Here is a 17,773-nt window from a genome sequence, read left to right on the forward strand (position 1 = left end):
GACTAAGTGGAATCCTGTTAGCTGTGGCTTCAGTGTGACTTCAGCTAATTGGCCAATGCTAACAACTATTTTTCACCAGTCCGACATCCAGCTGCGCAAGAAAACACACAATCTGACAGAAGAGTAGTCATTATTCGCCACTGTATTGTTTTTAAAAAGAGAAAACATTTCTCAAGTAACTATTATTCTAAATCTTGTAATTATATTTTATTGAAATGGCCAAGCGGGCAACGCAGTAGGTAGTGCTGTCGCTTCACAGCAAGAAGGTCGCTGGTTCGAGCCTCGGCTGGGTCAGTTGGCATTTCTGTGTGGAGTTTGCATGTTCTCGCCGCGTTTGCGTGGGTTTCCTCCAGGTGCTCCGGTTTCCCCCACAGTCCAAAGACATGCGATACAGGTGAATTGGGAAGGCTAAATTGTCCCTAGTGTGTGAGTGTGTATGGATGTTTCCTAGACATGGGTTGCAGCTGGAAGGGCATCCTCTAAGTAAAACATGTTCTGGATGAGTTGGCGGTTCATTCCGCTGTGGCGACCCTGGATTAATAAAGGCACTAAGCCGAAAAGAAAATGAATGAATGAGTGAAATGGCCAAATTCTGATGAATTTGAGTAAAATTGAACATGCTGCCCAGTTTGTTATTTGCCTAATAAATGCCAATAGGCTACAGTTTTTATTTTAAAACTTTAACACACAGGTGTCAAATCCAGTTCCTAGGGTTTTGCTTTAACCCTAATTAAACACACCTGATCAAACTAATTGAGTCCTTTAAACTTGTTTGAGACCTACAGGTAAGTGTGTTGAAGCAGGGTTGGAACTAAACTATGCAGAGCTGCCGCCCTCCAGGATCTGGATTTGGCACCTGTGCTTTTTTTTTTCTAAATATATATGATGTAGTAAATTTGTATTTTAAAAGCTTTTTTCTAAATATTTAGGAAATATTAGGTACATCAAAAAGTATGATTATGATGACCATCTGACAAGCTAATTCAGCTAAAAAAAACAGTGCTTTAAATGTCACTATATATATATATATATATATATGTAATGCAGTATTCAAATCTCAGTATTCAAAGTGTGGCAAATAACTGCAAAAAGGTTAAATTTTTTAAGAAAAAAAAAACAGGTTGGCTTTCACCAGGCTGGCTACGGGCCTGAAGTACGATCAAATAATAAATCAGATTTAGGAGTACATATTATAAACATTATAAAAAATGTTGACCACAAATAAAAAAACATTTAATAAAGCACTATTGAAGGCATATTAAATACGATTTTCATCATAAAACTCTCCTAAATCCACGAGAACAGTGTTAAATATCTCAAATCTTTATAAGAATTTTAAAATTCCAAAACAAAATAAGTCATTTTAGCCAGTGAGACATAGCATGTGCTGTGTGTTTATGCTAATGATGTTACGCACCCTCGATTTCTGGTTTGGTTTTCTAGAACACAAGCAATTAGCAGAGAGGCTTTAATATGTTGTGTGTTTTATCCGACTGCACAGAGCAGCATTATAACTGAAACTTTAAATGTATTTAGTCTGATAAAACAGCATTGCTTCTTCACATAATCACGAGCCGAAGAACAGAAAGTGGCAGACTGTGGCATAACAAAAGCTCTGCTGTCTTCCGAGTTACACTTCATGGCTTTCAGGTTTACTCTGCTTCATACTATGATATTAAGTGTTGAATACTTTACTCATCAATCAACATGATTTCTACAGGACTCCCATCAGATGAACACCACAACTGCCAGGATTCCACACTCAGGCCCAATCCCAATTCTATTTTTGTACCCCTTCCCCTTCTCCTTGGCCCTTAAAATGGAGTGTGAATGGGAAGAGCTTCAAAATTTACCCTAAAAAATAGGACAGCACCTGCACACATCATCGAGATCTCTTGCTTCATATGAGATTAGATGATCGCGACTGCTGTAGTTATTCCAGTTGTGTTGTTTTTTGGTATTTATTTTCAGGAAATCACTGAAGACATATATCATGTTATCATGATAATCTAATGTGACAATAAAACCATAACTGTACTGTGCATTTACACCATGGCCATATTCATCTATATAAACACACGAAAACAAAACTAACATTATAGCAGACACTGCAAAAAAATTCCCATTCCCAGCCACTAGACTTTTCTGACAGGGTATTCCAGTGTCACTGAGTGACAGAATGTTGTGGAACTGCTGTACAGGAGTTGTTGTTATTAGGGATTATAGATAGCGAAATTTTACCTTTAGCGCGTTTTTTTTAAGCATGACTATCCTGCCATTGTGGCTGGTGTATTCAAGGAAATTTTCTTACCCCTTGGTTTTAGAGTGTGGTCTTGAAAAATCTCCATTCGAAGGACTTTCTACCCCTTCCCCTTAGCCCTACGCCTTCAAGCTAAACAGAATTGGGACACCCCTTTACAGGAATGCGCAAAACAAGGGGTAGGGGTAGAATTGGGATTGGCCTTAGTCTGAAGCCTGGTTTATACTTCTGCATCAAGTGATTGGCGTGACCCACGGCGCATGCAGTGCATGTGGTCATGCATTTATACTTATAACACTTCCGAAACGCAAGCTGGCAGTAGATGTTTATGTTCCTCTGTGTCAAGTTTCTTTGCGGGTGTTTTCGTTTTTTCTGAACGCTACCTTAAAAGTACAAGTGGCTCAAACTCGCTCATTTTGACGCAGGAACCAGCGGACGTGCAACAACTTTAATCATAAGGTAAACACAAAACAACAGTCTCCATCCGGAGCTCATTCACATGACTCCACACTAGTAAACACTCGTTGCATCGGGTTCACGCAACTCTCACCTCCGCCCACACTCGTCAGCACTACCAAGCCGAACAATCACAGAGCTTGCGCTACGAGTCGTTGCGACGTGTAGTTACATTTTTTAAGAGGTGCGTGTCAGCGACGGCCACGGTGAGGACTATGCGTCCACATGTAGGCTGCGCCGTAGCATACGCGTGCGCTTGACGCAGAAGAATAAATCAGCCTTTACAGTCATCTAAACATTTTTATTTGTTGTGAACACGTGCCCTCTAGTGACCAAAACCACATACTGTGCCTTTAATTAATTCCACGATAACATCAACAGCACGTCCAGTGTTTTAATCACAGAAAATGAGCTTGCACTTCTGATAGATGAACCTAGCAGAGCTCATCGACCTCTGCAGACATTTTATTCGCATGTTCTGCATCCATGACCACCTCCTCAATCAAGTCCACTTTCTCGATGTTGATTTCGATGGTATTCTCCAGCAGCTCGGGACGCTCCTGAAACAGCCACCACATGGACAGGCACTTGTGTATACAGCGGTCGTCTCCTCCACGTTCACACTGGCACTTCCAGACTTTGGATCTGGTGTCAAATGAGACGCGCGTCCTTCCAAACTGACACCATTTGTCCTTGAGCCCCGTGTGCACGGAAAAATAAATGCAGCGCTCCAATAGAAGGTCTTGCTCCCCCCAGAGAATAGGGTAGACGCAGTCGACTCCCTCTGAACATGCTTTGGAGTTCATTTGCTGGCAGTCTTCAGCCTCCGCTTTGGACAGGAGGTTTTTGTGGGTCATTTCCTCCAGAGAGATCACACACAGCGGAGGAGGCATGGTGTAAGCCCGCGCATGGTTCGTCCTGACCAGGTGACGGCACTCTTTCCCTGGATTCCCATTCTGGGCCTGGCTCTTCATGAAGTCCCAGCATTCCTCCAGCTCACACAGCAGAATCTGCAGGGCAAAGGACTTGCGGATGTGAATGGGCACTCTGGGGCCGTGCAGATCCTTGGGCGTCACGTAGATGGCTTTTTTGGCATCTATGCATAACATGGGCTGCTGGTCTTGATCATGTTGATCATGTTGCAGCCTTTCGTGTCGTCGCAAATTCGACGCGGTGGTGAAGTAGACTCCGCACTTCTGGCATGTTAGCTTATTGGTACTTGGTGTCGTGTCTTCGTTATTGCTGTTGCTGCTGCTGCTGTTGTTGTTGTTTTGTAGAGTCTCCAGGAGAACTGCTGTAGGTTCTAGCTCAGCTGGAAGGGAAAAAACATTTAGGTGAATCTTTGTATACACCCAGCAAGCTTTTTTTTGTGTTTAAAAGATTATCCCTAGGCTAAAACAAGGCTAAATTTGGCTTGTCAGTGACAATCTAATAGATGTAGAACACCATGTCCTAACAACATCCAAGAAGATTCAGCAACAAGCAAGTTGTCTGTCTGTCTGCACCAAATGCGACATGGCAGAAACATTTAAATAGTTAAGGCTTTTAGCATTATTAATAGGCTACTGAGATGCTCATGTTGTTGGTTTGCACCAAGTCACAGTTCTTACTTACATTTTCAAACATGCCAGTCTGCTAGTAATTCAATTTTCAAGATCTGAGGTGAACAATCTGCTGCTGATTTTAGTAGTATGGCAATAATGGCCTGTTTCCAACGAGTGGTACGGTATAGTATGGTTCGGTATGCTTTTATGGCCATTTCCATTGTCAAAGGGTACCTAAAAGCAAATCATACCGTACCACTTTTTGGTCACCCTTTGCAATGGGGTACCAACAGGCCCAAAGGGTACCATAAGGCGGAGCTAGTGGCGCAGCTAAATGTTATTTATTTACAGAGATATGTCACTCGAAGAAGCAGGACACTGAAAACAAAGGAACTGTCATTTAAAAACACAGACGACACCGTAGTAATATATACATATAATAACCAACCGAGCTCAAACAAACCATGTCGTCATCTTGATGTACAACCACAAAGCCAAGAAGAACAAAATCTGCTGTGTCCTGTTGTTGTTCTACGAGCCCGTCTAAAAGTGCGAGCGATTTCACTTTCTCCAGAGAGCTCGCCGCGCGTCTATATTTAAAATAACGAACTTCTTGAGCTCATATTAGTAAGGTGCGTGTGATCATTGAAGCGCTCTGATATCCGATCCTGTCAGAACGAGACAAACACGAAAGTGAAATGCGAAAAAACAAAGAAGCCAGAAAAAATCTGCAGCAAATGATGCTTCTGCAACCTAAAACATGAACAAACTGCCATGTTTAGCTATTATCATCACCTATTATGAACTGGGAATGCTGAAATTACTTTCTAACAAGAGGCTACACGTGCTGCTGAAGATTAAAGACACATATAAGAGGTTTGCACTGACTGTGGACTATATTTCTTGTGGTTTTTGAACCCATTTAAGACTAAACGCATGCTGTGTGTAGTTTGTCTGTAATTGGTAATGTATCGGAGACTGTAAGGGTCTGTATGTGTTCATGTTGCATTTATTTATTTAATATAATTGCAGACACTACAGTGAGCTATTTCATTATTATCATTGATCTGCAGTTATAATCATGTTCATAGAAAGATTAGTAATAAACATTTATACACAAGTATTTATGTGAGCAACTTCTCATATGATATGCGCTTCTCATATGATATGTGAACGACCTGTACGGCTTTACTGTGACATTTCCTTAAGTAAAAATGACATTGTCTGAAACTTTCTGTCGTACACCACGCCCGCTAAAAGGGTACCCTTTTGGCAGTGGAAACACAAGCTTGATAAAAGTGCCCAGCACCTACCCGTACCATACCCCTCAGGGGAAACGGGCCATAAATGTCATGTAAAATGTTATTTAAACTCATATTGGTAGCATTTCACACTGAATACTGCACATAATCAGTACCTGAGGTGATCAATGTCAAAGTAGTTTATGTTGTTGTTTTTTTTTGCTGTCATCTCTAATATAGACATTTTGTTCATCGACGCCGCAGATAGTTCAAACAAAACTCTTTAACATGGAAAAGATAGCTTTTATCACATCACGTGTTATTAGGACATGGTGAAAGAATGGCCCAAAACTGCACTAGTCATCAAATACACAGGAATAAAAAACCACACATATGAAGTCTCTTTAATTGGTCTATTTGACAATTAGGTTGCTTTCACACTTGGTTCAATTGCCTGGACCGAACCCAAGTTTGATTGGCCCCCGTTGCTGCATATTATTTACTTCTGGGTACTTCTGGGTCATCATAGTTGGGAAAACTTAGAGCGTATTGAATGAGAGAATACAACAAATAATTTTTTTACAATCTTATTTGTTCAAATAATAAAAGAAAAACTCCATGATGATGTTATAAAGACTTTCAGAAAAAGGAAAAAAAATGAGACTGATGACGGCAGCCAGAGCAAAAAATAACATCAAATATACTGTCCAGCCCATAGATGCTGCACTGGAAACACCTCACACAAGCGCTAATTTGTTTACTGTAATTTAAAGCAAAGATGATATAATACATTCATAAATACATATAAATGTTCATACATTTAAAAAAATTATATATATATATATTAAAAACTTTAAAGGATTTAAGATTATGATAAACGTTAAAACATCATAACAAGCTTGTGAGAAGGCTCCATTAGCTTAAATTCGCACAGTTCTGGGTTTCTGGCGACGAGCCCAACTCAAACGCGAGAGTAAGGATGCATGATTTTGCAAACACATTTAATTTACCTGTGATTGTCCAAGCTATAAATTACACTCGCAGGCATGACTCCATTCTGATGATCAAACTCAAGCTTATGTTCACTACACTCTTTAGCTCCAAAAACTGTCCCAATTGCCCAGGCTGTGGATTAAAGCTAATACTATTGTAAAAAAATATCCCATTTCTTTCACTGACTGATATTTTAACTTCATAAGAACTCATTGTATATATAAAAAAATAAAAAATCACTATGATGATTATTACTGAAAATGATTAAAGATCATCTCTCACCTGTGGATTTGTCGGTCATCTTAACACCTGCAATTGCACGAAACAGATCAGACATGGATTACTAATAAGTGAAGGATTAGAGTCATATACACTCAAAAAAATGACATTAGCTGTTTGTTCAAATTACTTATTTAAAATTAGCTAAATCAACAATTTTTGATTTATTTTTTATTGTTTTATGTTCAATCCCCTTACATCTGTAAAAACTAATAAGTTAACTTCGTTCCTTCATGTTGTCCAAACTCAAATCCATTTTACAGTCTGGAAAGGTACGGATATTCTCCTAGGATACAGTAATTGTTAAATATAGTTTTGCTATAGTTTCTGGAGCTTTTTACTGTCATTATTACTATCATATATTACAAGCATTGTTGCTACTCCTTACCACTGACTGGTTTCTTTCTATCTGTTTTATTTACATCTGTGATACTTGCTTCATTTATTGACTGTTATTGTCCCTTATGTATGTACTCTGACCTGTCCACCAAGTTACCTTTACATGCACACACATTATTATTGTTGTTGTTGTTTTTTTGTTGATGTTTCTTTGCATTTGTATGATCCCAATTTATGTATCTTTTTGCATATTCTAATAAAAATAATAATAATAATAATAATAATAGTAATAATAGTAATAATAATAATAATAATAATAATAATAATAATAATAATAATAAAAAAAAAATATTAGTCTATAGTGAAAAACAGAGAAGACTTTGGTCATCTTTGGACTTGTTTGTTTCTCTCTCAGGAAAAAAAAATTGTTTCTGGAGCCCCTACAAAGCAACTAATTGCTGTATTTAGTTGACTAAATTTACATTTAATGACTTTCCAGCTAAAAAGATAAAAACGGTTACTTTTATTTTTAGGTCATTTAAAAATGTTCTCGCCTTAAATACCAATGAATAAAACAGTTCAGTAAAAATCAATTCAGAAACGCAGAGTAATTGAAGTTTTTGTTATACAAACATAGGGTTTTATCAAGACAATTGAACATGCTTAACTCTTATGTGTTGTTCAAATTGACTACCCTTTCGTTATGTTTGTTCCAATTAAACGACAGTTTCTTTACAAAGTCTTGACTCCATATCATCATGCATTCTTCATTGTTTTCCCAGTTGGGAAAAAGTACAATTTGTAATTTTTACTCTGTCCAACAGGGAAAACTCCCAACAACCAAGAACGCATGATTATATGGTGTACAAAAAACACCTTTATAATGAAAGGCAAAAGGCAAAAAAAGCCCCCCAACATAAGGAAAGGGTAGTCAATTTTAGTCAAAGTGTATTGTTGAGTTTTTTTTTAAATTTCAAAGTATTTTCACACAATATGTGTCAAAATAAGATTTGTCACCAAAAATCATCCCATTTGCTGAAACACAGAGAAAGTTGTGGCCAAATTAAGACTCAAAATCAGCCCAGAGTGGATGAAAACATCCCCAACATCACACAAGGGTTAAAGCTACTTGACGGAGAAACCATTTCATGAAAATATAAGGTACATATTCAGAAAAGCAGAGTAATTGTGTGCCCATACATTTTTTGTTGTTACTCAAATATTATGCATAACCGATTTTACTGAAGAATATTAGATTTGTCTAACAATTACACATGTATAATAAACACATCGGTCAACAGTAAACATTCATTTAAAGGAGGGGTGCCCAAACGTTTTCTTATGAAGGGCCAAAAACCGAACTTCAAACTCTATTCCATTAAAGTTGGGATAGGTGATTTCCTACGTTATTTAATATAAAAAAGTAACTAGAAGATATTGCTTTATATTAAATAATGCAGTGTATGTATATATATATATATATATATATATATATATATATATATAGATATATATATATATCTTTTAATATAATAAAGAACTTATTACAGTTAAAAACAATCTCATTTATACCAGAATGTTGTTACACTAGTCAGGCTGCTCCTGTTTTTGCCTTGATTTGCTCGCCGATGTCTGCTGCATTATCCTTTATCCTTCGAGTGAAAGTATTTTTATATTTTAAAAAATCTGATTCATTTTCAACCATGTAACTGAAACATTTTTTTATTTCATAAAAAGCAAGCCAAAAAGTTTATGTTAAATTAGAAATTATGAGCTCTGTTAAAAGCATTCGCTCCAACTCTTCCCATCATTCTCACTCTCTCAATCTTTACAGATGGGATGGTGGGCCAAATCAAATGTTACTATGGGCCAACTTTGGCCCACGGGCCTTAGTTTGGGCATCTCTGATTTAAAGCATTCATTTGAAATGCTTGAGTTTTATTTAAAACATTTAAAATGAGTTAAAAAATAAATAAAAGGTCATGTTTGACTCACATGTAACGAATTTAAAGGGTTTCATTTCCACTGTCAAGTACGCAATGAGATTTATGAAGATTTGGATTTTGGATATGGATTTTAATAGTATTTATTCAAGTAATTAAATTACAGAGCAAGTAAGTTACTTTTCAGACAAAGCAACTATTTACATACAATTTAATTGATGTAATTGGTTACTTTTTAAAGTAACTCTCACAACAATGTTCCTGACAGAATGTTGATTTAACTAGAATTAAGTGAGAGAAATGGAGTTATTTACACTGACTGACATTTTTCTGCATTTGTATTGAAAATCAACTAAAAAAAGAGGTTTTCTTAGGAGGTTTTGTCTTGTTTCTATTCTAAATATCTAAAAATTCTTAAATCAAAAAGTAATTTCTAGACACAAAACATATCTTAATATTAGAAATTATGTCAAAACTGTATATCTTCTTTAAAATAAGACAATTTACATTGGCACCAATAGCCTAGTGGTTAAGTGTGCCAGCATATAGCACCGTGGTGCTCACGGTGACCTAAGTTCAATTCCTGGCTCGAGGTCTTTTGCCAATCCTTCCCCTCTTCCTCCCAATGCTTTCCTGTCCTTAACCTCCACTATCATATCCCAATAACAAAAGGTGAAAAACCCCTTAAGCAAATAAAAAAAAAATTGCCAATAAAATTAGCAAAATAATGCCATTTCAAAGCAAAAAATACATTACTTGTCATGTTTTAAAGTAAAAATTTTAATCTTAATTTTGACTTATTATTTCTGAAAACAAAACAATTTTTTGCTTGTCCAGAAAATGCTTCTTGATTTAAGAATTTTTTAGAAATTTGGACTAGAAAGAAGTCAAAAACTCCAAATAAAAACTGTATTTTTTTGCAGTGAATGTGCGAGACGGTTATTTTTCTTTACTATGAAAACATAATCAAATAAACAGCAGCAGCAGACTGTATTTTTATTCTTGTCACTGACCCACACACTTCCAAACAGATGAAAGACAAACCATGGTTGTGGATGTGGATTCTGAAATCCTTTGTCCTCTGCAATTTTTTTTTGCACATTGGGCAATGCCAGTGACTCCTGCCATGACCTCCATCAGAGCAGTAACATGGGATCGAGAACTTCCCTGTACGAGAAAACAGACCGCGTTAGAGCTGATCAAATAGGTGTAAAACATCATTTCAGTTAGGGCTGTGCGATAACATGATATTTGATCGTGGACGATCAAAATTACTGCACGATCCACTTTTTCGGAAGAATCGTTGTATCGCCATATAAAGTGCACAACACGTCATATCCTTTGCAGTTCGATAGACAGAGTCGGTGACAATGGAGGGAAACACAGAGTTGGTTCCTAAAAAAAATTCAACTTCTGTAATATGGAAATGGTTCGGATTTTTGCTAACAGACACAGCGCAAATAACAGTTAATTGCAAATGTTGCAATGATAAGATTCGCACGGCGGATAGCAACACAACGCACCTTTTTAACCACCTCAAGAGAAAGCACCCGAAAGAATATGCGGAGAGTCAAATTTTAAAAGAACCCCACGCGAGTACATCACCAGGTACAACCAAGCAGCCAGAAACGACAAGGCTTAAACAAACAACTCTAACGAAAGAAACATATCACAAAGGAACTCCGTATGAGAGAACGAGCAAGCGCTGGAAAGACGTAACTGATGCCGTGACATTTTACCTGACCAAAGACATGATTCCTATAAAGACTGTAGAAAATGAGGGCTTTAAAAGATTGTTCAAAGTCGTAGATCCACGTTACGAAATACCCAGCCGCAAATATTTTTCCTCCACTGCCATTACACAGCTTTATGAGTGCCGCAGCAAGATTCAAAATAAAATTCAAAACGTAAAGTTTTTCGCTACAACGGCTGATTTAACAAAAATCTATGGTACTTAACAGAGTACAAAAGGTAGTTTACTCTTTGTATGTTCATTTTTCTTTTCTAAGCCAATGTTTATTTTGGGAGTTATGCTAAAGTCTGTGCACTTGCATTGACAGTTATATTTTTATTTTAACTTTATTTAACTTTTTTTAAAAATAAGCCATTTACATTTTTGAAGGTGTTGCTGAGGATCTATGTCTAATAAGCTGATTTGTTAGACTTGTTAAACTAAGATTTGTTAGATTTGTTAAACAAATGTTCATTTTGATGGTACAGTAATTGTAATGCAAGTCTTGTTGAATGTTCTTTCTTTGCAGAATAGCACTTGCATTAAATCTTCACTTGATTAAAATATTCTTATACATACATACTAAGAGTATATTTTTATATGGGGACATTAGTTTGGTTGTATTGTACCTTTGTAATTTGCAAAATATTCTTAAAAAACCAACTTAAAAAAAAAAAAAAAAAAATCGGGATAAAAATCGTGAATCGTGATTTCCCCAGAAAAAAATCGGGATATGATATTTTTTACATATCGCCCACCCCTAATTTCAGTGTAAAATGTCTAGTGTAGTTCTTTACGGTTCAATTACCAATGTCAGAGTCTTTATAATGGACGGCGAATCTGAGGTGTCTCTTTTTGAGGTGATGTTTCGATCCAGTAACTGGAATCCTACAGTACAGGCAGTCGATGTCCTTCATCATGCCGAACAGCTCTTCTTCATTGACAAACACGAATCTTCTTTCTGAAAAACAAACAAACAAGTAAAACAATCATGATTGTTAGCAAAAGTGCTGCCCATGCTTAAAGTCATTGTGTCATCAATAAAATGGACGCTCGGCTAGACTACTCAACAGCTTCTTTTAACAAAAGAGCCCTCAACTCCAATCATATTATCCTCAATCCCGGCTCCCAAAACCAGGAGCCCTTCTACCCCCCACCACCCCAAATGAAAACTTCATTTGCAACATTATGCAATTCCGGTCAGTGTATCATTCGGTCATTGGATTTTCATTATAGAAATTGATATTGAAAACGAAAAACGAGCGGTTTTGATTTTCGTTTTAAAATCAAAAAACGAAAATTGTAACTTAATGCGTTTTTCGATGTTTGTTTTTGAATTATTTATTTTTTTAAAGAGGTTTTTCACCTTTATTTGGAGAAGACAGTAGAGGTTGTAGACAGGAAAGTATTGGGAGCAGAGAGAGGGGAAGGGTTGGAAAAGGACCTCGAGCTGGGAATCGAACTCGGGTCGCCATGAGCCCCATGGTGTTATATGTGAGCGCACTTAACCACTAGGCTATTGGCGCCGACTTGTTTTCGAATTTTAAAACGAAAATTAAAAAAAACGTCTCATTTTTTTTTTTCATGGTGAAAAACAGAAAAGCAAAATTCAAAAATCATTTTTACAATTATTTTTTATTTCAAATAAGAAAAAACTAAATCACCAGAAAACAAAAATGAATAAAGACTTGTTTTTTATTTTCCGAAACCAGATAGGCAGACGAATTCACGGTGACGCAATGCTGCCACGCTCAGGCTAGCCTTCTATAGGCTATTATTTTTTCCCACTTAATGTTATAAAAGGTATTTTCTTGTTATAACGGGATTTTATTAATACATATTTTCCTCATTGAAGCCGGTTATATGGAACAACATAATTGACGATATATGCATTAATTGCATTGCTGAACAGTTTTATGAAAATTAAGTTTATTGTTAAAATCACCTCCACTTCAGGCAGTAACATTGGACATTCATTTGGAATCATTGATCATCTCTCTGTGTTATATATATATATATATATATATATATATATATATATATATATATATATATATATATATATATATATATATATATATAATTATGTATGTATGTATGTATGCATGTATGTATATATATATTATATATATATATATATATATATATATATATATATATATACATACATATACATATACATATATATATATATATATATATATATATATATATATATATATATATATATATATATATATATATATATATACATACACACACAGTTGAAGTCAGAATTATTAGCCCCCCTGAATTATTAGCCTTTTATTTTATTCCCCAATTTCTGTTTAATGGAGGGAAGATTTTTTTCAACACATTTGTAAACATTATAGTTTTAATAACTCATTTCTAATAACTGATTTATTGTTCCCGATAGAACACCTCGTGAAAACAAAATCTCTCCACACAAGTTACTTTAACTGTATACAGTATATTTTACATACATTAAGCATGTTATATGTATAAATATTATTATTAACTCATCGACTGCATCCAAACACAAAGCCAGATAATATTAAAATATGTCTGGATAATGATCTAAAACACCTATCGCTTTAAACTATCATGCAGAAGTGTATTGTATTTAATGCTCACCAGTCATGACTGTTTATCTGCAAAGCCTAGAAAAAAATACACCAATGACAGAATTAATTACAAGAATCAAACACAAAATTCGCTAATAATTACATGTAAGAGGAACAAAACTGCAGGAACAAAAACGACGGTACTTTATTGTAAAGCATGTTTACATGTACTGACCTCCAGTACGCACACTTAGTATGTATATCAGTCAACCCGACTGTCGACTCTCCCGGTACAGACTCTCTGTATATCACAGCTTCCAGAGCATCGATACACGGCTGTTTAAAACGCTTTTTTAAATCAGAAAAATGTGTCTGAGCTTCCTCTTGCTAGCTTTGAGCCCCGCGCAAATGTATGACGTGTCTGGCGCATCATGAATGACGCGCAATTTTCCATCCTGCACATAGGCGGGAAAAATCTAACTGGAAGGCGAAGGTTTGACAAGATGTACTATATGGAGTTACTGAAGATTGTTCTGCTTTGCACGATTTGATAAATATTATCATTGTATTAGCCAAATATTTTATTCTTCTCGGATGCCCTGACTAAAATAAAATAAAAAAATGCCTTAAAAATGTTTTATTTATTTGTATCATTTAACTTGCCATAGCCGAAAACTTATCTGTTTTATATTGATTTCTTTATGATTTTCACACTTAATTTTATTTTAGTTTGGATGATTTTTGTATTTTTCTGTATTATTTTGTGTTGAGCCTTCCATGTGTGATACATTTGTAGTTGAACGCCATTTTGGGTTGGCAGTGGCACGGTGGCACAGTTCGCCTCACAGCAAGAAGATCGCTGTTTCGAGCCTCAGTTGGGTCTGTGTGGAGTTTGCATGTTCTCCCTGTGTTGGCGTGGGTTTCCTCCGGTTGCTGTTTTCAAAGATATGCCGTACAGGTGAATTGGGTAAGCTAAATTGTCCGTAGTGTATCAGTGTGAATGAGTGTGTATGGATGTTTCCCAGCTATGGGTTGTAACTGGAAGGGCATCCACTGCGTAAAACATATGCTTGATAAGTTGGCGGTTCATTCCGCTGTGGTGATCCCAGATTAATAAAGGGACTAAGCTGAAAAAAAAATGAATGAATGCCATTTTGTTGTATTTGGATTTTGTGTTTCAATATATATATATATATATATATATATATATATATATATATATATATATATATATATATATATATATATATATATATATGTCCTTTGTTTTTTCTTTCTTGCTCTCTGTTCCTTTTTCCATTGAAAATGCATGTAATTGCTATTTTGTGTATTGTACACACTTATTGTTTACATGTCAGCTCTGTGTTATTTGCATTTTAAAAAGTTTAAACAAAAATGAATTTTAGAGCCACTTGTGTTTAGATTTACATCCTTTTTTATACAAATTATCCTGACTATTAAAATAAACTTCTCAGGTGCATTATAAACACATAAATGGGTTTACATGGACATAGGAAAATTAAGACATTTTAAGATTTTAATGCCGCCTTTCCACTGCACACATTTGGACACGACTGTCGGAATACGCCCCCTTGTGGCAGTCGCACAGAATTTGCATTTTTGTCGCGCACCATGTGAGAAGCTGATCTCGCAGGGTCCGAAATGTAGTAGTGCGAAAGCAAGAGCCTTTATTTTCTCCGTGTGTTCACCATGGTTGGATGAATGAATACTAGAAAAAAAATTAAGGGAATGTGGAGAAAACAGAAAAAAATTATATTGTTTATTACTCATTCACGAATAGGAATGTGTTTTTAATATAGACTTTTTTATGATTTAAAAAATAACAAAAAAACTAGTATTTCTCATCTCGCGCACTAGGACCTGCTTAGACAACACTGGAATACATCACATCCGGTCGGCCGGTCCCATGCGGTCTATTCACAGGAGAATTTTTCAACATATCTGCAGCTCAAATCGGATCCGAATTTTCTGCATACGGAGATGATCGGAACTCCACGCAGGTCCCGGACTACTCTCCATTGCAAATGAATGACTTCCGGTCTGTCGCTTATCGTGTGCAGTGGGAAAGAGGCTTAGGACCCCACAGATACCCTGCTTGAGCAACATATCAGTCTGTTTTGACTGCTGTTCTCCTGCTGACACTGCTGTGCATCAGATCTGGATGAACAACCTAAAGTACAGGCAAATGCAGGCTGTGACCTGAGTCACTCAACAGTTTGTGGAATTTACAAGGCAACGAGAAAACTATGGTCTCTGGGGCTCATGATACTGACATTTCCATATACTGATCTCTTATTACTCAACTGTGGCTAGATATACCCAGATTTTCTTTATAAGAGCAAGACATTTTTTCACTTTGCCTCAGTTTCTGGTCAAATATTGACCAATCAAATGCTCTGTAGCAGCTGACATGCCCCGCCCCTTAAAGAAACTTCTCATTTGCTTTTCATTTGATGTGCCTGAGCTCAACTGCTCACTGGCAGAGCTGTGATCAAACAAAACACTACTAGCTATCATTTAAAAAGGGGAGGAGCTACTCTGTACCACTGTCATTTTGTATTGACTTTAATTTATATACTGGAATTGAACCTTAAACATCTTACACTTTAGTTCATGTCCTTTGTTTTTTTCTTTCTTGCTTTTCCTTTTTTCCATTGACAATGCATATAATTGATATTTTGCGTACTGTATACACACATTGTTTACATGTCAGCTGTTTTATTTGCATTTTAAAAAACAAACAAAAATGCATTTTTTGAGCCACTCGTGTTTACATTGACATCTTTTTATACGAATTATCCCAACCATTAATATAAACTTCTCAAGTGCATTATAAACATGAGTAGCTTTACATGGACATAAAATTAAGGCGTGTTTAACATCATTTAAGACCTACACCTAATTTTTCAGTAAATTTAAGACTTTTAAGGCCTACAAATTTGTTTCTGAAATTTAAAACCCCGCAGATACCCTGCTAGACCCACATATCAGTCTGTGTTTTGAACGCTGTTCTCCTGCTGACACTGCTGCGCATCAGATCTGGATGAACAACCTAAAGTACAGGCAAATGCTGGCTGTGAGTGAGGAAGATTTATTTTATTTACTAAACCTATATGAAGACACATTTAATTAGGTGAGTGGAGGGCCCTACGTATCTGCTATTATATATCTTTGAAAACAGGTAATAGGTTAAGGCAAAGGGGTCATAAAAGAGCATGAGAGAAGACTTGGGGATGCATTGAGAACCCTCTGTGTCAGAAACGCATGAAATGTATACAACACATGTTGAAACGGTCATGTATATTTGAAAAGACACATACTGTATGGGAGAGAAGAGTCCAGTTTAGATGTTTGAAACATGGATACTAGTCATGATTACCAAATGTGAACTGTATGTGGAAAAACGGTGATGATTATATTAGATCTGTACATTATAAGGGCCAACAAGAAGAGGGGTCTTTAAAAAGGGGTCGTGAAGGAGTAGGAGCTGGGAGAGGCCTGTTTAACCAGTAAACAGCTGTGAAAACACAAAGATGGGAGGAAGCAAGGATAAAGGGGATGGCAAATTTGAGGGACATTGGATTTGTCCTGGGGAGAGACTGAGATGGGTCTGCTCCAGGCTGTCTCTGCTTTTTTGGGAAATATTCCAATAAAGTATATTCTTCTGATATTCATAACCCCAGTCTGAGCTTGATTCATTAAGAGAAAAGCCAGAAACCACAACAGGAGTCACTCAACTGTTTGTAGAATTTACATGACATTGAGAAAACATTGGTCTCCAAGGCTCACAGTACTGTCATTTCTAAATACTGATCTCTTAATTAACTGATATACAGATTTTCTTTATAAGATCCCTTTAAAATGGTTTAAGGTGTTTTTTTCCACTTTGCCTCAGTTTCACCAATCAAATGCTCTCTAGTATGCGACATGCCCCGCCCACTTCAAGAAACTTTTCATTTGCTTTTTTTTGATGCACTTGAGCTCAACTGCTGTTGTTGTGGTTTCTGGCTGTTTTCTTAATGAATCAAGCTCAGACTGGGGTTATGAATATCAGAATATACTTTATTGAAATATTTCCCAAAAAAGCAGAGACAGCCTAGAGCAGACCCATCTCAGTCTCTCCCCAGGACAAATCCAATGTCCCTCAAATTTGCTATCCCCTTTATCCTTGCTTCCTCCCATCTTTGTGTTTTCACAGCTGTTTACTGGTTCAACAGGCCTCTCCCAGCTCCTACTCCTTTACGACCCCTATTTAAAGGCCCCTCTTCTTGTTGGCCCTTATAATGTACAGATCTAATATAATCATCACAGTTTTTCCACATACAGTTCACATTTGGTAATCATGACGAGTATCTATGATTCAAACATCTAAACTGGACTCCTCTCCCATACAGTATGCGT

At 36.4% G+C, this 17,773-nt stretch overlaps 1 protein-coding gene across 1 annotated transcript; it reads right to left on the minus strand.

Moving 5' to 3' along the window:
- Positions 1-1,372: 1,372 nt before the first annotated feature.
- On the minus strand, positions 1,373-13,753 carry si:ch211-10d23.5 (uncharacterized protein LOC556599 homolog). Its single transcript, XM_056449285.1, has 6 exons — positions 13,587-13,753; positions 13,422-13,447; positions 11,596-11,748; positions 10,100-10,222; positions 6,777-6,803; positions 1,373-4,028 (listed from the first exon to the last, which is right to left on the minus strand). The coding sequence occupies exons 2-6, from the start codon at positions 13,426-13,428 to the stop codon at positions 3,151-3,153; spliced, it is 1,188 nt and encodes a 395-aa protein (XP_056305260.1). The 5' UTR covers positions 13,429-13,447; positions 13,587-13,753; the 3' UTR covers positions 1,373-3,150.
- Between the last annotated feature and the right edge of the window lie 4,020 nt (positions 13,754-17,773).

The sequence above is a fragment of the Danio aesculapii genome, chromosome 23, assembly GCF_903798145.1.
Source record: "Danio aesculapii chromosome 23, fDanAes4.1, whole genome shotgun sequence".
NCBI classification, from domain to species: domain Eukaryota; kingdom Metazoa; phylum Chordata; class Actinopteri; order Cypriniformes; family Danionidae; genus Danio; species Danio aesculapii.

Excerpts from the sequence above, each read along its gene's own strand:
- si:ch211-10d23.5 (XM_056449285.1), bottom strand. Across the intron at positions 10,223-11,595 it reads TTATAAAGACTCTGACATTG|GGAAGTTCTCGATCCCATGT; the intron begins GTAATTGAACCG and ends TTTCTCGTACAG. Across the intron at positions 6,804-10,099 it reads AATCCACATCCACAACCATG|GTGTTAAGATGACCGACAAA; the intron begins GTTTGTCTTTCA and ends GTGCAATTGCAG.